Raw genomic sequence first — 21,334 nt, 5'->3', positions numbered from 1 at the left:
TTATACATAGGGGGGTTTGAAAAATAAACCCAGAAGCTGAGCAATCTCATCTTTCTTGCCCACCAGATATCCCTGGATGATGGCAGAGCAGACCATCATAGAATACTTGTGGTAGGCTACTCTGTAGTTCGTGCCTTTAATCTGAATGTCATGAAATTATTGTGGAACTCTGTGGTCGGACACTGAGCCCACCACTGACCCAGAGGCTTTTAGTAGCAATAGTAGTCCCAGTGTGAATAGCCACAAGAGAAAGGCAACGCGTTTCTTACTAAACCTTCCTGGAAAGAATGCTCCAGTGTTCATCTTGGTTTGGTTTTGATATCTGCAGTCTAGGTCCACTTCTGATTCAGTCCAAGTTAGTGGTTAGGCAACTACTAAATGTCCAGAAGTATGTCTTATTGCTCGGTTCTAATGTGACTCTAAACGGGACTATTTCCACGCAATCGCATACGCTGAAATGTCTACAGCTTAAATTAAAGATCTGTTCTCCCATAACATACGGTAAATTTAAATATTTGATTGCAGACTTACCCCCAAGTGTCGGCAACTGTGCTACTAAGCTACATACATCACACGATGAGGAAATGTTGCTGTTCTGTTCTGTTTTTGTTTATTGCTCTGAAAATGTTGTATCAAATGAGACACTGCAAATGAGGGTGACCTCAATGTCTTTCGAGAATAAATAAAGGTTTGAATGAATTGAATGTCTATCTCACCTGTTCGGTCAGTTTCTGTTTGTAGTTTCCACTACGGGTCGGGTGCATCGGGTGCCACAGTAAACCATGACCATGAGTGCAGGGAGCACCCCCTTGTGGCCCCTGGAAGAATCTCCCCCCCCCTGCGGACTCGGCCCCCAACTTAATGGGGAACGCTGACATAGTGGCAGCCAAGTCAATGGACTTTTTTACACTAATACACTTTTTGATGTCACTTGATTAATTCATCCTCATACATGTTCATCATGATTAAACGCTCATTTCACACAGGGGCGCTAGCTCCTCCAACACATTGTAATCTTTGAAGATTTTGACCACTGGACTTAAATGAGAAATCCAGACCAAAACACATCAGCCTATAATCCTGTCCCAACATACATGTTGGCCTTGAATTGTTTCATAGATGCCCTCTGTAAAATGCAGTTAGAATGGATCTAGTTGTCTTCATTCTAATGCAGGTATTTTAGTAGCCCCAAACTTGTTTTTTTTCCTCACAAACCGTCTATTAATAGTGTCCTGTTACTCACACATGCACTGTTTGTCACGCTCGAGCTGCAGTTCATACAGAACTCAGTGGTAGAATTCTCAACGGGCAAAAGGCAACAACAAAAAAAATCCCAGGACGGGCCTTGGTTCTGTATGAACGACCGAGAGAAAGAGAGAGAGAGAGAGAGGGATTTCATACTGTTTTGAATGCCATTTCAATTGTCATTGAAATATCAATTTATCGTTGTGGCACGCACTTAAATTTACATGCCGAAATTCTATTGGAAATGAAGCATCAAAGTGAAAATAACCTTTTTATTACTTTTTTTTACAGCAGAAAACTTCAAAAACAACATAGTATGACATGAGATGAGATACATAATATATTGTGCTGTGTTAAAAAAAAAAGGTTATATTACAGTAATAAAATAAAGAACAGAAAAGGCATTTCTATCAGCTGGACCAACACACCAGCCATGAACCATTTTATACATAGTTTTAGATGCAAACTAGCGGAACAAAAAAACTATGAAGTCTGCAGAACAAAATCAAATCTTCTTGGGATTCGGTTATATTAACGTTAAAGTTAGAAACTATCAGAACAAAAACAACGAAGTCTGTAGAAACGTTCTTCTAATCTAAATTTCTTGAGGTAGGTTATATGCAGTATCATCTGTGTCAGGTGGAAACCTCATGTCCAAAACTGTTACTGTTTTGGTTACTGCTACTAGAAATAGTAGCAGATCAACAAGCTCAAAATGTTTCAAGCTTGTGGATCTACAATTTTTGATACTTTTGTGTGATGCTGTAGTATGATCAAGTTTCAAGTAAATTAATGCCCTATAGGGCATTAATGTACAAAGAAACAACAAGTTAGAATGTGGACATCCATGTGGTTTCTGCCCAACAACAGCGATATGTTAAAGTTGCAAACTAGCCAAACAAAAACAATTAAGTTTGTAGGAAAGTTTCTTCTTGAGGTAGGTTACATTACATACAGTATGTAAACGTTACAATACAAACTCTCAGGGCGTTTTCTTCATCACCAAGACTCAAAGGTCTTTGGGGCAGTACTTCCTCTCAAAGCGGGCCACGTCAAACTTGCGGAGGCAGCCGTTGTAATTCATGTAGCGGATCTTTCCCAGGACGGTTCTTTCTGCCCAGGCCCGGTCATGAATTCCACAGATAGACCACATGCAACCTGGAGCAGGGGACGTGAGTTTGGAAGGACATGCGTTTGAGGAACTTCTTCGGGAAATAATGTTATAGTACAGTGGCTCCCCCAAACTGATATGTATTTGAAACGGACCAAGGTTTTGTACCAGGTGCCCCCAGGTAGACAGAGAGAGGTCTTTGGTAAGATCTGTTACATTGTAGCGGAACTTCCCAAAGATCTCTCTCTAATATCTCTATGTCCATGAATGAGTTGGGAATAGTCTCACGTAACCAGACAACTAATCCACAATCTCTGAATGCTATACGAGTATTTCCATTTCTGATAAGTTCCGGGAAGTGCGGAAGGACAAGCATTTGAGGAACTTCTTCTGGAAAGAACGTTATAATAAAATAATATTAATTAAAAAAAAAATGTAATTTGCTAATTAATATGATGATAAATAGGGCTGGGCAACCAACACACCAGCCCTACTCCATGAACCATAATTATATAAAGAATGTTTTAGATGCAAACTAGCAGAACAAAAAATCTAATCTTCTTGAGATTCGGTTATATTAACGTTAAAGTTGGAAACTATCAGAACAAAAACAACGAAGTCTGTAGAAACGTTCTTCTAATCTAAACTTCTTGAGGTAGGTTATATACAGTATCATCTGTGTCAGGTGGAAAGTGGAAACCTCATATGTCCAAAACTGTTACATTTCAGGATTCAAATCCAAAAATAGAAATAGTAGCAGATCAAGAAGCTCAAAATGTTTCAAGCTTGTGGATCTACAATTTTTTATACTTTTGTGCAATGCTGTAGTATGATCAAGTTTCAAGTAGGGCATTATAAAAACAAGTTAGAATGTGGACATTCATGTGGTTTCTGCCCAACAACATAGCCAAACAAAAACAATTAAGTTTGTAGGAAAGGTTATTCTTGAGGTAGGTTACATTACATACAGTATGTAAACGTTAAGTTAAAAACTCTCAGGGCGTTTTCTTCATCACCAAGACTCAAAGGTCTTTTGGGCAGAACTTCCTCTCAAAGCGGGCCACGTCAAACTTGCGGAGGCAGCCGTTGTAATTCATGTAGCGGATCTTTCCAAAGACGGTTCTCTCTGCCCAGCCCTGGTCATGAATTCCACAGATAGACCACATGCAACCTGGAACAGGGGACGTGAGTTTGGAAGGACATGCGTTTGAGGAACTTCTTCAGGAAAGAATGTTATAGTACAGTGGCTCCCCCAAACTGATATGTATTTGGCCACAGACCCCCATCAGAAACGGACCAAGTTTTAGTACCAGGAGGATAGAGAGAGGTCTTTGGTAAGATCCGCTACATTGTAGTGGACCTTCCCAAAGACCTCTCTCTATGTCCAACCTGGAGCAGGGGAGTGAGTTGGGAATAGTCTCACGTAGCCAGACAACTAATCCACAATCTCTGAGAACATTTTAACCTCAAACTTACCGACAAAACCGTTTGGGTCCTGTCCATCCAGCGAATAGCGGTCATTGAGATAGAGGGCGTTGGAGAGCGCCTCCTCTGGTGAGGAGGTCCACTCTAGAATCTTCTTGGCCCAGTACATCCGCAGGAAACCATGCATCTTCCCTTCAGTGACCATCTGGTACTAATGGTGAAACAATACAGAGCCATAAGAAAACATGATAATATTAATATCGTCTAAACGGGCATACTGCAAACGCCAAAATTACTGTAACAACTTGAGCCCTACATATAGTACCTAACACAGCAGATCTACAAGCTCACAGTCACAACATGTTGCATTGCGATGTGTAGATCTACTATTTTTATTTATTTTTTAATCTTTTTTTATTTAACAATTTAGATTTAATAAACATAGTGCAGCTTTAATGTGGTTAACTCTAATTTGTACAAGAAGAAAACAAACACCCAGACTGTTCATAATAACAGGGATACTATAGGAAGTGATTTGGATTTTAGTTTGGAGAAATACTGTACCTGGGCTGCATTCCAGAGCTTGTCGTGGGTCTTGGCTTTCTCCAGCTGCTCACGGTTGTAGACATACTGCCTTGAGTCTTTGCTATGATCTTTCAAGGTCTTCTGTGCCCACTCATTAGCACCTGTTTACACCATGGAAACAGGATTTAAAATACAAAAACAAAACAAATTCGTCCTCACATGCAAAAGCATCACTCGTATATCCCCCAAGCGGGAACAAAAAACAAATGGCTTAGTCTAAATCCTCACCCAAGGGATGTCGTGGGGAAAAGACTTAACACCGTTTAAAAAAAAAGGAATTTAAACGAAAGCAAAGAATTACAGGAAGAATAGGCAATGATCGTCAAACGGCAGTGAATATCCAAAATTTCAATATGTTTTGGAATAAAAGACACCTTTACATATTAGCTATAACACATAAACCACACCCTATTCTGGGGGTGAAGATTCCATGAAAATAGCAGATCTACAAGCTAACAATGCAGACATTACAACACAAACACGTTTTGAGTTTGTAGATTGGCTTTTTTGGCATGGCTTTGGGTGTAAGGGGCTGGGGTCAAAAAAGTACATAGGATTTAAACAGGAATTTCACTTTAAACTACTTTTGGAGACTCTTGCTTTTATGTAGCCTGAAACCAGATGAATCTGCCACAGGAAAAAAAACCTGTGGAGATTGGTCTGACAACCAGAGTTGTGGTTGACCAATCAGAGTCCACTATTCAAGTGAGACTGTTTTGCTGTGACGCTGGAATCTGTTTGTAATCGCCCCTTGGAAATAAATCTTCCACACCGAAGTTCTAGACCAATATCTACGCAGTGGCTAGCTTTTGTGTGCTATTTACACTGTGTCACACAAACTTTGCTTCTGGTGGTCTATGGCACAAAAATATTTAGAGATGGGGTCGGAGCCAAATACACATGATTTTGGGAGAACTTGACATGAAAGAGTTTGAGCACCGCTGCCATAGTAATATAGGAATTTCAGAAAACTGTTAGGATTTAGAAGACATCTTGTAGAATTGACACATCTGAGCTGACCTTCAACGCTGTCATATTTGTCGTTGTAGAAGCAGAAGTTGTCGGTCAGCTCCCTGCGCACCACCAGCTCCTCGATGAAGGAGGAGACGGACTGGCTGGCGTTCTTCCCACAACGCTGCACCTGCAGCGCCACACGCTGGGCTGATAAGTGTCCTGCAGGGATGAGGGTGGGCAGGGGACAAATTAAGAGCAAGGAAGAAGGACCTTAGAAGAGAGACAAGAGAGTACATGATGAGGACAGACTGTCCATGAGTCTAAACAAAACACATATTCCATTTTTGGAATATATGGAATAATATCAATTGGAATAATATACTGCAAAATATTGCGATGAGCTAGCTTGTTATAAAATGTGACTGTTTTAGCGGTCTGGATTTCAATAGGGTCGACAGAGGAGACGATGGTATATTGAAAAAGCCCAAAATAGATCTAAACAGAGATCAGTGCTATACAGTGTGTCGTTTAGGAAGCCGTTAAAAGGGGGTCCAGGGCCCCCCAGCAATTTGCTGGGGGGGTCCTTGACTTGAAAAACATTGAGAACTACTGCGGCCTAGAGATGTCTCCTGTTTAAGAACCGAGCTCAAATAACATACACTACCCACCTCTACCCCCCTCCCCTCCCCTCCCTCCCCCCTCCTCCTCTCCCCCCTGTCCCAGCACCACACTTACCAAAGCGTAGCCACGGGGAGAGCTGGCTGAGGGCTTCAGAGTTGGGATCATTGCGGTGGGTGGCGAAGTACTTGAGGCGCACGTCGATGAAAGACTCCAGCGTGGCCATGCCCGCCGCACTGCCTGCCGTGGCCCATGCCACCTCCCCCACCACTCCATCAAACTGCAGCGAGGCTGAGGCCAGGGTCTGGGCCCAGTCCGTTGGCTGGAGTGGTGTGTGAGCAGTGTTGATTTTAACAGCACATTATTATTTTAGTTTTAGCCATAGTGTCTTGAATAGTTTTCAGTTGGTTTTAGTCACATTTTAGTCACCTGGAATGTTTTAGTGTTAGTCGACTAAATCTACAGTTCATTTAGTCGACTAAAATGTATTTCGGTGGGCCTTGATGCCGTCATAATGGCTGATTTTAGCCGATCTACAAGTCTAGTTTGTATTTGTTAACGAAATAGTTTTAGTCACCCTAGCTTAGTTTATTTTGTTTCCATTTAGTTTTCGTCAGTGAAAAAAGGTAGTCGACGGAAAAAGAAATCTCATAGTATTATTCGACAAAACGAACACTGTGTTAGGCAGAGACGGCATTCCCATTTCTTTACTTCAGTAAAAGTATCAATAATGCAATTTAAGAAATACTCTGTTCTGTACGAAAGCATAGATATAAAAATATATACACTTAAAGTACCGAAAGTAGAAAGTGCTCATTATGCAATTCACTAATTTTCCATTGTCTAAATTGTATGAAGATTGTTCTCAGCATTATATTCTTGTTTTAAAGATAAAGGGGGGGGGGGTGACACGCAGCAAAGGGTCGTCGGGATTGGGAGTCGAACCCACCACACGCTGTCAGGCCGGATTACCAGCCTAGGTGCCCGGTTTGGGCCCTGCCCTATGATTAGCTAATTATTTTTAGGTACCGGTATTTATTCATAAAATGTAGTCTTCTTTATGGCAATTAGAACCTCCCCACACGTTCTGTGTTGCCAGTGCCAGTACCTTACTGGCTCATCTGCAAGGGAGGAGCCTCCATGCACTGGGAGGACATAGTGCCTCCGCCCTACTCCTCCCTTTCCACATTCCCCTCAGCATTTACCTAGCCTAAACAATTAGCAGTGGGTAGAGAAGTGCCATTAATATGGCAGGCACCCAAGGAGCCCCTTGCTCATGGGACCCTTAAACACCTTCTCATTAGCAGACCACCTTCCTACCCACTCAGCTACGGCCACTTCGTTAACATTTGCTGTAACTATGGACACTCTGCAAGTTAGCCGTGGTGTAAATGGCCAATGGGATGAGCAAGTCAGTTACGATAAAATCACTGCACTCCAGGGGAGTAAATGGAAGCATCTCCATATCATGTAATTCTTTTCTCAACCCTGAAGAAAGACACTGCGTGGCTCTCTGAAAAGAAAGAACAGATTTGGGTTTTTCTTTTCTTTTTTTACCTTCAGCAGCACCAGGCCGGTGAGAGCTCAGCACAGTACGAGCTGACAAGCCCGAGGCAGCAATAAATGGGAACATTATTTCTAGTGGTTGCGTTGTTTTAGGTTCCTCGTGCAATACATCCCACATAGCAGCTTGAGACCGCACTGATTAATGGCTACTGCAAAGGCTTAATTTGTGTGAGCAGTGGACAGCACTATAAATGGCTGTAAATGGCTATTCCAAGGGGGGCTCTGTTTTGTATGTGTATCGTGCAACTTAACCACTTCTAAGCTGGGAAAAAATGTAGATACCTTATGTGTATACCGTAGTGATGCATACAAATATCACTGCTGTTGGGTGGAAAACTGTTCTTTTTTAAATTATTTAATTTTAAAACCATTTCAAATTTGTGAAAATAATCAGATCTACAAGCTCCCAGTGCCGTGCGTTGCGACACATTGTGAGCTTGCAGATCTGCTTTTTGTCACAATTTTTGTGGAAGTATGAAGTATGGCATTAATTCACGAAAACAAAACATAGAAAGTTGAAATATGGAGATACAAGGTTTCTGGCCAACAACAACGATATTCTTATTGTATGCAGTGCTCCAAGGAGGACAGCAATCTGGGGGTAAAACCACTGCGGTGGTTGCAGTGGTTAGGTTATCACCTAAAAACTGGAGTACGCGTCCCGCTTTAATGGCTTGATGAACTACTAAAGTTCTAATTTCTGAGTGGTGGCGCTGCACTGACCTTGGCAGTCCTGGTGGCTGTGTAGGGGTGTTGGTCCACCAGAGGGAAGTCGGTCAGGAACTCGGGCAGAAGCTTGGTGATCTTTCCTCTGATGGTTCTGGCAGCATACTCCAGCTTATTGGATGCCACCCAGCATGGCACTACATTGTGGGTGTCGACCTGTGAATGAAGAAAACAAACAAAAAACATCTGATTAGATTGAATTTCTTTCTTTTTCCCCCCTTTTTTCCCAGTTCAGTTGTAGTTTTTAAAACAGCTCTGCTAGTTCCATTATTATTTTGTGAAAAGGCTTCGTTTTAGTTTGAATAAGTTAGATTTAATTTTATTTTAATATGGGATATTTATCAGGGAGAGATTCAAAAAGCTTTTTTTTATTCCATCGGGGTCCTTTTATACTAAATTCATAGAAACATTTAATGATACAGTTTCAGTTTGTTATCTATTCAATTCCAGTTTTCGTTATTTCATTAGTTTTAGTCAACTATATAATAACCATGTTTTACCTGTATAAGTGGGATGTCGTTGGGAATGTGTTTACCTGTATAAGTGGGATGTCATTGGGAAGGGCTTTCTTGACATCCTCCAGCCACTGCAGGCGCTCCCTGAGAGGGCAGAAGTCCGTGACCACAGCGCCCAGTCCACGGTCACACACAAACCCCAGCAGCACCTCACCCGGGGAACCATGGAGGAGATGGAACTGGATGTTTAGGGTTTCGCAGTCCTGTGAGATTGGAAGACATGAAGTTAAACGCCAATAGACCAGTGGTTCTCAAGATTTTTGTATATTTTTAGGCTAGGTGGAAGTGATGTGTGGCCGCTTGCAAACGGTCTGATTACATTCTATCTATCTATCTATCTATCTATCTAATCGTAATCGGCTGCTGTGCCAGTTAAATGAAGCTATGAAGCTATCTGACCCGGAGCACGAAACGCCACCTTCTGGAAAAGGGAACTACAGTACAGTCATGCACAGAATCTATAGAACCCCTGACAGTAAGTGAACCCACATAGGCCCCTACAGTGGTGGTGGGCGACTAAAACCCCTCAAAACGTCTCTACCTACCTTGGCAACTTCCTCCAGCCCCTTCAGCAAGAAGGTGTAGTGCCGTGCGGTGGACAGCTCTGACTTTGGGACAACCAGGCAGACGGCTATGTGCAGAGGTAGTTTCTCTGTCACGGCAAGCCTCTGGGCATGGATCAATGCCCAGTTATCTACAACGGCACACAAGAATGCAGAGAGACAGAACTTTGCTAAATAATTTATAATGTACCACAGATGTCAGAACCTGATCTGTAGTAAAGCTGCGATTACCTTCAACTCTGTGGTCTCTTGACATCCAGTACAGAACACCCTCTGAACCCTGCTTAATCTCTTGGGTTTCCGATATGAAACGAAGACGCTTTTTGTTGAACTTCATTTCATTTTTCGCTGTCCTGTCCTCTGCCACTTGCTCCTGCAGCCAGCCCTCTGGTTTCTCTCTCTTCCCCTGGGTCATAGGAGGAAACTTCTGCTTCTTGCCACTGGGATCTTTCGTCGCCGTTGCTGCCTTGCGTTTTCCTGACATGATGGTTTGACTGCTGAACAGGTTGGTCAAGCCAAGGCACAGGGCAGAGTGGTGGTTTGATTGATTGATTGATTGAAGTATTTAATAGTTTGCAGAATTACAATACATTTCAAGCACAACTCAATAAAAAAACTGTTAACTGTGAGTGGACACCATAACATAAAGCATTACACTTGTTTACAACAGGGTCCACCTTGTTCAATTCATCAAAACATTTAGAGACGTACAAATAGACACTTCTATATAGTTAAAGAGAACAGGAATTCATCATAAAGGAAGCAAAAAGGGAAAAGAAACATATACAGTGAGGGGAAAGGGTGGAGGGGGGGATTCAGATTTTACGGGGGCCAGTTTCGAATTGCAGCCGTCCGTAGGTGCCCTTTGAGAGCGCTTTTGAAAGAGTCAAGGGATTCACATGTCTTAATGACTGTTGGTAGGGCGTTCCACATTTTAGTGGCATAGGAGCGAAAATAATTTAGTCCCTTGTTTGTGCCGAATCTGGGTTGTACATGGTTTGTTGCACTCCCTCTGGTGTTGTGGGTGTGGACTTCGTTTACATTAAGGAAGTATTTATTTTAGACAGGGGTATCTTGGTGGTGTATCGAATCTAACACCAACCCAGCAGATTCTGAGTTACACATAAATGACACAAACCAAACGCAGCGGCATGCCTACATGTGTAGATATTATATAATAGCATCAGCATGCGTTACTTACCTTCTGAAATGCAATAAATAACGTGCAATGAATGGTATTATGGTAGAAGGGACCGCATGAACAAGAAAGGAAAGCAAAGCTACCGAATGGTTATAAGCTTGATTCTCTAATTATTATAGATGTTTCAGGGCTAGTGTGTGATATCCCTTGTATGTCGTGTCGGGACTCGGCAGGCACTGAGCGGTGCACTACACGTGAGCGTTAAGTAACATTGTTGTTTTGGTCCTTTCGAACTCCACTTCCCAGAATGCATCGCGCTGAGCGGCGCGCGACTCACTACGTTGTTTACGTCCAGTGTCAATGAGGGGGAGGAGGGTTGGTTCAGTGCTATTGCTATTGCTAACAGAACACAGAACAGTAAATAGGCTGTGTGTGTGTCTGTGTGTGTGTCTGTGTGCTGCTAGTTCAGTGTACAGTAGCTTATACCAGCACATCTCCATATCCCTTCTTTATTTGTGTTTTATTAGTTGATGTTTTTATTTTAAGGTATGAGTAAAAAGGGATTCCCAGCCGGCCAGAGGAGGACGCCAGTGGTTCCGGATAAGGTCGACATGTCTTTAGGTAAGAACTAGAAGGCCTAGAGACGGACCAACAACCACCAGCTATACTACTAACTGCTCAGTAAATAGAAGATCTACAAGCTTACCACGCGTCACAATCGTGACGAGTGGTGAGCTTGTAGATCTGTTATTCACTGCATGCAACCATGTATAAATATGTCTCAAACTAAATACTACTACTACGTCACTACAAAATACCAATACTGTTGCTGCTACTACATTATGTTACTACTAACTTTACTAAAACTACTATAGTAGGCCTACCACTAATGGATACTACAACTACTACTGCTACTACCTAGTCGTTATCCAATTAAACCCTGCAGTTGTTAGTAACTGACCTGTCCTGGGTTGCAGCTGTACTTGGACGTTTCCCCTCTACAGTCTACTCTACAATTAATGTCTTTGCCAAAAATAGATTGTGCTGTGTGTGAGCTTGTAGATCTGTTATTTTGGGCTAATGTTTCCCCCAGAATATGGATGCTGGGGTTCAAGTGCTTAATATAATACTACTTCTACTACTACTATATTGCTGCTGTTGCAACATACTCAACTTCAGTTTATCACATCACAAGTGTACAACAGGTATCTTCCCACAAACACACAAGCTTCCCACAAATTGCAGTCACATTTAACATGAAGACTAACATTGAAAGTAAGAGTAAAACATTAAATGACAAATAAATATGTATAAAAAGCATGTGACAGAGTTCTTCTGGCTCTTTCTTGTCCAATAAAGGACATCATATAGCTGCAGATTGTGCATAAAGTGTATAGGAATGTTAATGTATGCTGCAATAAAATCCAAAATCTCAGAAAAAGTGTTGACGGGTGCTGAACAAAAATATATACCGGTACTTAAAGAAGGTGGGATGTCCACACACTGTCTGGTGTCATCCTTAATAAACTTATTGGGAGCATAACAGACGGTGTGCGGACATCCTACCTTCTTCTGAATGTCAATGTATGTATCATAATGTTTTGTATTGACCATTATGAGTATTTGAACATTCACAACACCATAGGTGAATGAATGACCCGTTAGTACTACCGTTACTCGTCCTCATGACAGTGGATAGACCATTTTCTTCTTTGTCCTACATTTAATTAAAACACTCCCTGTGTTAAACATTTTAAGAAAAATGTATTGTTAGGAAAACTGATTCAACACAACTGAAGACAACACAGCGATCAGTCCTTCACAGTTCCAAACATGCACACAGTGAATCAGTCCTTCACAGTTCCAAACATGCACACAGTGAATCAACACAACCGAAGAAGACAACGGCGATCAGTCCTTCCACAGTTCCAAACATGCACACAGTGAATCATAACCCAAGCGATTGAGATTATCTGCACTGGTTGTAATGATTATACTTTTTTTCATCTCTAGTTTAACTTCATTATCAAATCACAAGTTTGCACAAAAGAAGTGAGTGGAATTATGGAAAACGGGTATGAAGACATGTATGAAACAGGGATTCTGTTTCTACTTGTAAAAAGAATAAAAATAAAACAAACATAGAAGCAGTCAGCACGTAGAAGCAGCAAAAAGAGACAGTGATTCTACTCCTAACCGCAGACATTTTGTCAGCATGTCGAAAGCTTGTCCTTTTGCATAATGCTTAGTGAATAGCAAAGCTGTTGGTGACCATTGATTATTTAGAGAAGGGGGCTGGTGGGTAGGCATTAGCATTTATTAGGCTTATCTGGTTAGGTCGTTTTGGTTTCTGACTATCCTGGCGAAGAAGCTTGTGTACTGCCACTGCATTAACCGCATGAGACAAAATCTGAAACTGTTCATGGCTGGGGTGGGTGCGAACTTTAATGATTCTGTGAGCTTTGCTGACACAGCTTTCATATAGGTCATGGATGGAGGGAAGGTTGCATCCGTTGATGCATTCCACTGTCCGCATGACCAATGGTACTGCCTTATGATTGAGGTCAGTCAGACAGTCAGTACAGTTCCTATACCAAGCAAGCAGTGAAGCAGCTAGTCACGACACTCTCAGTAGTGCCTCTGGAGAAGGACCGCAGAACTTTGTGGTTCAGTTGAACTCACCGAGTCTCTACTGCAGCGCCTTCTATGCAGACTCGGGGGTTCTGCTGGCTTCCTGTAGTCTATGATCGTCTCTTTTGTGTTGTCGACATTGATAGCCAGGTTCTCTTAGCAGTTGGCACCATTGTGTCATTTTTCCATTTAAGCTACAATGGTCAAACGAACTGTAACTTTATCCATGTTCCACTTGCATGAAGATGGATAGAGATACATACAATGACTGAAGTGGGTGGTCTATTCCTTTACTAGCCATAGTAAATAGATCTTGCTGAAGCATTCTATCACCCGTGTTTGTTTCAATGTCTTAATGTTGTGCTCTACTTCATCAGATGACATCATTCGTTTGAACAGAAGAGAGCAACAGTCAAAGGGGAGACAGCCCGCCGGGAACCGACGGCCGGTTATGAAGAAGGGACGTTTTGCCCAGGGAAAGGGTTTCACACCAAGGTCTGGAGGACCAGTCCAAAGAGGTATTTTTATTTAATGAATATAATTGGTTACACGTAGAATATACAATACAGAAGCGTAGCGTCATCCTTTCATAACCTGGACATCTGCTTGCGTCTTCTGTTGTCGTACCTCACCTGGCTATTCTTTGGTTTTTATCTTCTGTTAAGATTTACATAAAATGTAATACGTATCTTTGTTAATTCTGTCCCTCCCATAATGTAGGAGTTCGAGTCTGTGTATTACTCTGCAAGCAATGATGGACTTTCCTCCTCTGACCCGTTTCAAGACACCTCCTCGTCTTGTTTGCGGTCAGAACAAGACTAAAGCTTAAGATGGTGTTTTCCAGGTGGAGTGGTAACGAGGTTGGGTCTACGAGCCAGAAGAGGTCCTCCTCCGGTGGGCAGGAGACGTGGGCAGGGGGTCATCACAGGCCTGGCAGCCAGGAGAACTGCTGCGCTCCAAAAAGGCATCAGCCCACTCAACAAAGTAGCTGTATATCAGGTACTACAGTACATCAGAATGCTCTAACCCATTCTGACCTGAGATCAGATTAAAAAAAGTCTGTTTGAAAATGACAGTTTTCTGAAAAAGCTATGTCGTTCTTCGATATTTCAAAAATAGCAGACCTACAAGCTCGTAGCGCGCCACTCAGTGGTGTGCTATGAGCTTGTAGATCTGCTATTTTTCAATAGCTAAAGCATAACATAGTGCTAACACCAAAAGGGGTTCCCGCCCAAAATGGGCATTATTCCAATGTGTAAGCAGAGCTCTACCGCTACAAATGATGTTCCAAACAAACGCCATGAGTTAAACATCACATTTACTTTAGTAATTTATGATGGGCTTAATTTGCATACATCCACCGAAAGGCTAGTAGTCCAAATATGAATAAACAAAATGTCATAAACACTTTTTAGATAACCTTTTTTTAAACAAATTAAAACACAGGGACATTAAATAAACTCCTATTGCAGATATGCAGAATATTGACTTTCAAATCAATTAATATTCACATTTAGATTGATTGATTGTTTTTAACAAAAAAGCATGCATGCACATGCATGCATATGTCATCAATTGTTAAGGATCGTTACAGCCGACAAGCTCATGACTTAAACTTTAATGTTGTGAGGTTGTTTGCTGGCTATTTTCCCCTCATGGGGCCAATAATTAGTGTCATGGTGCATATTTTCTTTCTTTTTCTTTTTTATGACGGCTCCACCCGGATCTCGGAAACAATTTCACCTGTGCCTCCTGGAGTCCCGGTTTAGGTCTGTCATTTGAAGAAGAAAAAATCTCGGAACCAATCGCCCGTTAGGGTACTAATTAACCTCACGTCAGGAGGCTTTCCACACGAACGACTGACGCTTTGAAGCTGTGCCACAGCGCACATGTAAACACAACCTAACAAGACTATAACTCAGATTTTCCCCCCCGCTGGTTTGGGTTCATCGTTTCTGCTTGAGAGAGACCAGATTGAGGAGGGAATTTAATAATAATAATGGATTTTATTTATAACGCACTTTACATTCGTTGGAATCTCAAAGTGCTACAGCAAATTAAATAAAAGCAGAAGAAACAACACACCATTAAAAAGGAAAGTTTTTAGTCCTCTCTTAAAAGTGTCAACCGACTGTGGGGCTCTCAGGTGGGCGGGGAGAGCGTTCCACAGTTCGGAGGCGACTGAGCAGAAGGCCTGGTCACCCATGGTGCGTTCACATGGAACTTGTGAACTCAATACTGCCGCAATCTGGCGGAGTCAGGTTACTTGAGGTAGGGTGCAACCAAAATGTGCATTTTTTCGACCAACATGAATGTAAAAAGGACAGAAGCGCCAACCCCCAGGACATGGTGGTGCCTAGCTCTACACACATAGCTCTGTCTCAAAACAACTGGCAGCGTTTATGCTCAGCTGAGCTAATGAGCTTGGACTGCACCATGTCATGGGGTATTTTCTAGATCAGTGGTTCTCAAACATTTGTCTCAGGTTACCCCTGTAAATAACGTTTTCATCCATGGCCCCCCTGAATTACATTGATAAGACACATTTGTCATATTAACAGTACGTAAATGTAAATCTTTCCCCCTATGTTACAGTGTGTCATGAGGAAAACTGGAGAGAATATTTGTTTTCATTAGGACAGACTGACAATATTTTTATACTTGCCACTTAAACCACAGCATTCCTTTTCTGGGGAGAACCAAAAATAGCCGATCTACAAGCACATCACAACGTGTCACGTTGTGATGCGCTGTGAGCTTGCAGATCTGCTATTTTGGGCCAGGGATTATAATATATTCTGTAGGCTGAAAAAGCACGCATCAAGTACAGTTTAACTCGGGTCCATTTTATTAAGTATAGAGGGTCTAAGTGGTTAAACTGTTATATTGATGAATTCCAAATATTATCAAAGTATCCTGCTTCACCCCTGGACTTGCATCATGGCACCCATTTTGAGAAGCCCTGTTCTAGATTGTGAACATACATAAATAAACATACATACTGTAAAGTTGCCCGAACGGCCAAGGCTCCAAGAACAGTCAGAAATGCCGTTTCAGGGTATTTATTTCTCCCCCAAAACTCCTCCACCAAAGTCCAGTACAGGTTCAACAGGACAATATCAATACCGGTAATACTGAAAAATGATTAAACAAAATAAACACTTGAGCAAACACTACTGAACAAAACCCAAATGGATAAGAACTCTCTTCAGGCTGTACCTTGATCACACAAGGCCCTGTAGCTCTCCCTCAGGGATGTTGCCTGTGTCATTGCCCATATCTAACTAACTAGCCTGTCCCTGCAGCCTCCTTTAAATAGGAGTGGATCCTACCACTGGGCACAGACTCAATTAGCACATTTCTTCTCAAATACTTCACTAATATAAATACTTCCATCAACAACACCTTGAATAAACAGTAACCTAAACATTCTCAATAATGTGTTACAATTAAAGTATAAATAAGCATGAACTCAATGACAAATACTCAAAGGAGGAACACCCCTCTCCTGCATTGCACTTGGCCCCTTCCTCATCAAGGGAAATGCCACCAGCAGTGCAGGAGAGACAACTAACCAATCAGTGATTACAATCTCAATAAAGTTTAAAACCATTTACAATGGCAGCCAAATCCAGCCTGAATCAGATCTGAGCCACATCCAGATTGGAATCTGATTTGTTTAAATTAGTCATGTGACATGTTTGACTCATTTAAACCAATTGGATTTCAATCTCGATGTGGCACAGATCAGATTCAGGCTAGATTTGTCTGCCAGTGTAAACGGGGCCTTAGGGCACTGTGCAGGTAAATCACGCACAAAGCATCTGTAAATTTGACGACTCCTACTAATGTTGTCAATTAAAACGTCCTCGGCAGAAACCGGGACTGAAGACGAGGCCCTTCATTCAACGCAACAACGTTCCGTACAGAAAACCAGAAGTACAGCGGAGGCCCTACAGACAGACAGACCTGCAGAGGAGTCAGAGTACAACATCAGTCAAGAGGCCATTTCAGCTGCGGAGACGGTAAGAAGTGCGATAATCCTGGTAACTGCGTATGCAGATGTTTTCTACTTCAATCACTTAGGTCACATTCTCACCTAATACTTCGGTATGGGCGGAGATTTTGGGATTCTTCCATATTTAATTTGCTGCAGTTTGCCTTCACACTGTCATCCGTAGCAATTGCATGTGTCGTGCCGTCTGGGTGCCGTTTTTGCTCGGAGTAAAATGCGGTTCTTTGATACGCATTAGGATTCGAATGAGCCTTCACACCTGTCAAACGAAGTGCACTTTCTGAAAATGCGCAGCAGGATTCGTTTTAATTGCAGCAAAGCTCTCTGGTGAGAATGTGACCTTAAACCCACTTCGTTGACTGGGGTCCCATCACATGCTCCTTTTTTCCCTTTCTACACTAAATAGCTTGCCCAAAAAACAGCCGATCTACAACCTCACGGCGAGTTGAATTGCAACGTCCAGCTTGTGGATCGGCTATCTTTTTTTTAAAAGAATCATCTCCCCAGAATATGGATACTAGGGTTTATGTGGTTAACTTATTTTCTTATTTTATAAGCCTATATCTTTCGGATGGCTTTTAACTTTTTTTTTATTGAGAGAGCTCTTTGGTTATAATTCTGCACATTCCCTGATGAAGGCTTAACCGCTGAAACGTTGGAAGTTGTCTAAACCTGCTGTCCGAATAAAATTTGGTACTCTGGCTATTGGTGTGTGCGGCCACCATTCATTCAAGATCTCCTCCTGTATAATTCTGCACACAACAACATATGGCACTTGCACACGCGCATTTTGATAGACAAACTGGGATTATTAGTCTATAACGCTCTGCATGTCCTGATTTTTACAGGCCCCTACCACCTGTCCATCAGGCTCAGAGGGAAGCCCGGCAGGCCACCTTTCTCTTCCACAGGGGACTCAAGGTACTGCATGCCTTCACTTCACCAGATGCTGCCTGGCTGTGACATCCTGGTGCTCGGGGCCTCATACCAATTCTGAGAATAATGTCCCTTGCTGTCGGGCAGAAACCTTGTATCTCCATATTTTAACTTTTTAATGTTTTTGTTCTTTTTCTTTTTTCTTTCCTTTATAAATGAACGCCCTAATTTGTCGTACTACAGTGTCACACAAAAAGAGCACCAAAAATAGTACATAGAAGATAAACACACACAGAGGGGACACATAACTTTGTAATGCTACTGACATTTGTGTGCAGCACTCAGGTTTTGGACATACAAGGTTTCCGCCTGACAGCAACAATAATGTTATGCTTTGAATGCAACCTGTGTGAGAGAGTTCACTGACCATGACTTAACCTCGCCTTCAAGGCATTTTGCATTTCATCAAACTTGTGTATCTGACGAGGCAACTTAACATATTTATAGGATTAATCCTGCTGTCGATGTGTGTTCATTCTTCCCCTGTGGATTCTCATCATGCTGCAGGTACACACCCAGGTGCAGCAGGTACACACCCAGGTGCAGAAGCCAAGTACACAAGCCGCTCCAGTCAGAACTCGCCCGTGAGTATTCCAGGCTATGGGGAGGGGGGTGTTTTGTTTTCTAGCGCTCAAATAAATTTGACAACTCTATAATTTAATGGATTCAGGTTTTAATTCTGATAGTAAACATTGCTATAGACTAGTGTTCAGTAACAGGAGTCTCCTCGTCTCTCCAGCTCTTTAAGAAAATAGAAAATGCATTTTCGGGTCGGGATAGCAATTTTATGTAATCAGTAGAGACAACCCATATAGCATAAACAAATTGCAAGTCATGATACAAAGAAATGAGCAGACAAAATTGGAACACTATAAGATTGAAGCTAATAAATGGGTACCCTCTCTTGATTCTTGAAATTGGTATACCAGAAAATGTATTTTCTGTTTATCAAAGCGCTGGATAGACAAGGAGACCTCTGTCACTGAACAAACACGCTATGTCTATGGCACGATTCCTAGAAATTTAAACTAAACAAATTGAAAAATAAATTTACTAACCAAAGAAAACACCACTTTACACTCAATTTAGATATCATCCCTGTCGGGTGGAAACCTCATATGTCCAACACTTTTCAGGATTCACATTCAAAAGTAGCAGATCTACAAGCTCAAACTGCGTTGCACTTAGCACCGCATTACCAGCGTGGATCTGCTACCTTTGGAGGTTTCTGCCCGACGACAACGCTATGATGTGAGATGTGTGACTGCAATTTTGTTGGAGAGGGATTAGAGGACAGTCTGTCCTAAAACACCTTCCACTTCTCACCACCAGGTGGCAGACGCAGACATCTACATCTCCATCAACACGTACATCAACAGACAGCAGTGGAATATTGACCATTTCAATTGACAACCCCACAGCCAGAACACAGCCTGAGTAAGTTCGAAATAGGGACTACCGGTAATATATATATATATCGTATATGTGATGTACTGTCTTACCTTGTGGGCCACGAGCCTGTAATAAAGTTTATATATATCTAACGATGTGCTTGCTGTTTCTCAAGGCCTCCCACCTCGTGGTTCCTGCACCCCCCTGCTGTCGTCCCTGCCCCCGTCAAAGCGGAAGTGACGGAAGTGAAGAAAATCCCCAAAGGAGTGCCTCTCGAGTTTGACATCAACAGCGTGGGCAAACCGGTGAGAGCCGTGCGATAAGCCAGCTGGATTTAGTATGTTTGCTAGATATGAGTATCAGAATTCAAATGCTTGGCATTGCTCGCCTCTGCTCGCCTCCCCTAATCCTCTCGGAGGATCGATTTCTCGGTGCGTTCTTAATGGTCTCAAAGGAGGATGTTGACTCACTTCTGCTGTATGTTTTATATGGTAATAGAAAAAAAAAGTCTGCAAGCAAATCTAAAGTATGCCTAAGATTTTGCTGACGGGCCTCTTCTGAACATTTTCTCCTCTCTCCCCACAGCAAACGGCCATGACCCTGAACGAGCGTTTCCGCATTCTGAAAGATCGACGCGTGGCCACGGCGCACAGCAGCAAAGGCAGCCGATTTGTTACCGTGGGTTAGCTAGCGACGGGGGAAAACGGACGCTATACCTTGGAACCCTTTTTCCTCCCACTCACAGGCCTATACCACCAATGTGTACCCCAACGTTTAATGGATGGAATAATGGACTGGTCTCACTGTTAACCTGTGGCGTGGACAGCCTGGGATTTTACTCTGGGAAGAAGACTAGTACAATAGTGCACAAGTGCCCAAAGACGAGAAGATCCGATCCGATCCTGGGTGAAGGTTATTAACGGAGGGAGAATTCGTTATTTTCTTTGGATTTACAGTACCAATATTGATACCACGCTTCCAGCTATTTGTCTTGTGTGATGGAGATAACTATATTGGGGTGAGAGATGTTTTTTTTTGTGCTTGTGACTTTGGACTGTTGATACAATAACTGAATTAGTTATGAAGTGCCCAAAGATGAGAAGATCCTGGGTGAAGGTTATTAACGGAGGGCGAATTCGTTCTTTTCTTTGGATTTACAGTACCAATATTGATACCACGCTCCTAGCTATTTGTCTTGTGTGATGGAGATAACTATATTGGGGTGAAAGATGTTTTGTTTTTTTGCTCGTGACTTTGGACTGATACAATAACTGCTTGGGTGATGAAGTGTTTCCACACCATAAAGAATGCTGCCATTGAGCTGTTGTAGTGGCACCTATCTACCCCACCCCTAAAACATTTTGTAAATTGTTTTGTATTGTTTGTTCAAATAAAGAAATAGAACACAAATCGCTTTTGCTTTTTTTTGCGTCTACACATTACAAGTCTGCATTGCAGGATGAGCAACTAATCCTCTGGGTGGCTCAAAGGTTTCCATTTATAAACAAATGACACCATCTAGTGGTGAAATGGACTACATTTAAAATATCAAGCAGTCACATTTCAGTAGGGCTGGGTAATGTCCATGAGACTAGATCATTTTGGATTTGGAATATGGCAAAAAGTGTTGTGCTAATTTTTGTGTTTTATAATTTCTAAATCTTAATGATCTCCCGTCTCATGTTGTGAGCTTGTAGATCTATTTCCATGATTTAAACATCAAATTCACAATACCACTGTCGACAAGAGGTATTTTGTCAAATATTAGATTTTTCCCATATTTTTGCCCTATAATTCAGGGCCAAAAGCAATATTGGGTACATGGAGCAGGGGGTCTGTTTTCTGCACTAAAATGCATTCCCACTGAACAGTCAATTTACTTGCAGTATATTTCCAATATGAGCAATACTG

General features: G+C 42.0%; 2 protein-coding genes across 4 annotated transcripts; one reads left to right on the top strand and one right to left on the bottom strand.

Moving 5' to 3' along the window:
- Positions 1 to 1,603: 1,603 nt before the first annotated feature.
- Positions 1,604 to 10,600, bottom strand: cpdp (CPD photolyase). 2 transcript variants are annotated; one of them, XM_080779131.1, is made up of 10 exons: positions 10,510 to 10,600; positions 9,540 to 9,805; positions 9,291 to 9,439; positions 8,766 to 8,948; positions 8,228 to 8,386; positions 6,056 to 6,260; positions 5,387 to 5,539; positions 4,346 to 4,467; positions 3,833 to 3,992; positions 1,604 to 2,403 (listed from the first exon to the last, which is right to left on the bottom strand). In XM_080779131.1, the coding sequence occupies exons 2-10, from the start codon at positions 9,790 to 9,792 to the stop codon at positions 2,255 to 2,257; spliced, it is 1,533 nt and encodes a 510-aa protein (XP_080635257.1). In that variant the 5' UTR covers positions 9,793 to 9,805; positions 10,510 to 10,600; the 3' UTR covers positions 1,604 to 2,254. The 2 variants fall into 2 exon arrangements, with proteins under 2 accessions (XP_080635257.1, XP_080635256.1); XM_080779130.1 differs by having other exon boundaries at positions 2,279 to 3,527.
- Positions 10,601 to 10,829: 229 nt separating this feature from the next.
- LOC308325037 (UAP56-interacting factor-like) lies at positions 10,830 to 20,833 on the top strand. 2 transcript variants are annotated; one of them, XM_080777416.1, is made up of 9 exons: positions 10,830 to 11,070; positions 13,458 to 13,598; positions 13,925 to 14,079; positions 16,957 to 17,105; positions 17,944 to 18,016; positions 18,560 to 18,615; positions 19,364 to 19,468; positions 19,599 to 19,728; positions 20,009 to 20,833. In XM_080777416.1, the coding sequence occupies exons 1-9, from the start codon at positions 10,998 to 11,000 to the stop codon at positions 20,108 to 20,110; spliced, it is 984 nt and encodes a 327-aa protein (XP_080633542.1). In that variant the 5' UTR covers positions 10,830 to 10,997; the 3' UTR covers positions 20,111 to 20,833. The 2 variants fall into 2 exon arrangements, with proteins under 2 accessions (XP_080633542.1, XP_080633541.1); XM_080777415.1 differs by having other exon boundaries at positions 18,539 to 18,615.
- The last annotated feature ends 501 nt before the right edge of the window (positions 20,834 to 21,334 follow it).

This window comes from Protomyctophum bolini (genome assembly GCF_963924005.1).
Source record: "Protomyctophum bolini genome assembly, chromosome: 12".
NCBI lineage: Eukaryota > Metazoa > Chordata > Actinopteri > Myctophiformes > Myctophidae > Protomyctophum > Protomyctophum bolini.
The sequence above is the reverse complement of the archived record's forward strand: the minus strand, read 5'-3'. Positions and strand labels throughout refer to the sequence as shown.

Coding starts and splice junctions, on each gene's coding strand:
- cpdp (XM_080779131.1), bottom strand. CDS start 9,792: ATGTCAGGAAAACGCAAGGCAGCAACGGCGACGAAAGATCCCAGTGGC. Junction 9,440..9,539: donor AAGAGACCACAGAGTTGAAG/GTAATCGCAGCT, acceptor GTGCCGTTGTAG/ATAACTGGGCATTGATCCAT. Junction 2,404..3,832: donor GGACCCAAACGGTTTTGTCG/GTAAGTTTGAGG, acceptor CCCCTGCTCCAG/GTTGCATGTGGTCTATCTGT.
- LOC308325037 (XM_080777415.1), top strand. CDS start 10,998: ATGAGTAAAAAGGGATTCCCAGCCGGCCAGAGGAGGACGCCAGTGGTT. Junction 18,616..19,363: donor GCTCCAGTCAGAACTCGCCC/GTGAGTATTCCA, acceptor TCTCACCACCAG/GTGGCAGACGCAGACATCTA. Junction 19,729..20,008: donor TCAACAGCGTGGGCAAACCG/GTGAGAGCCGTG, acceptor CTCTCCCCACAG/CAAACGGCCATGACCCTGAA.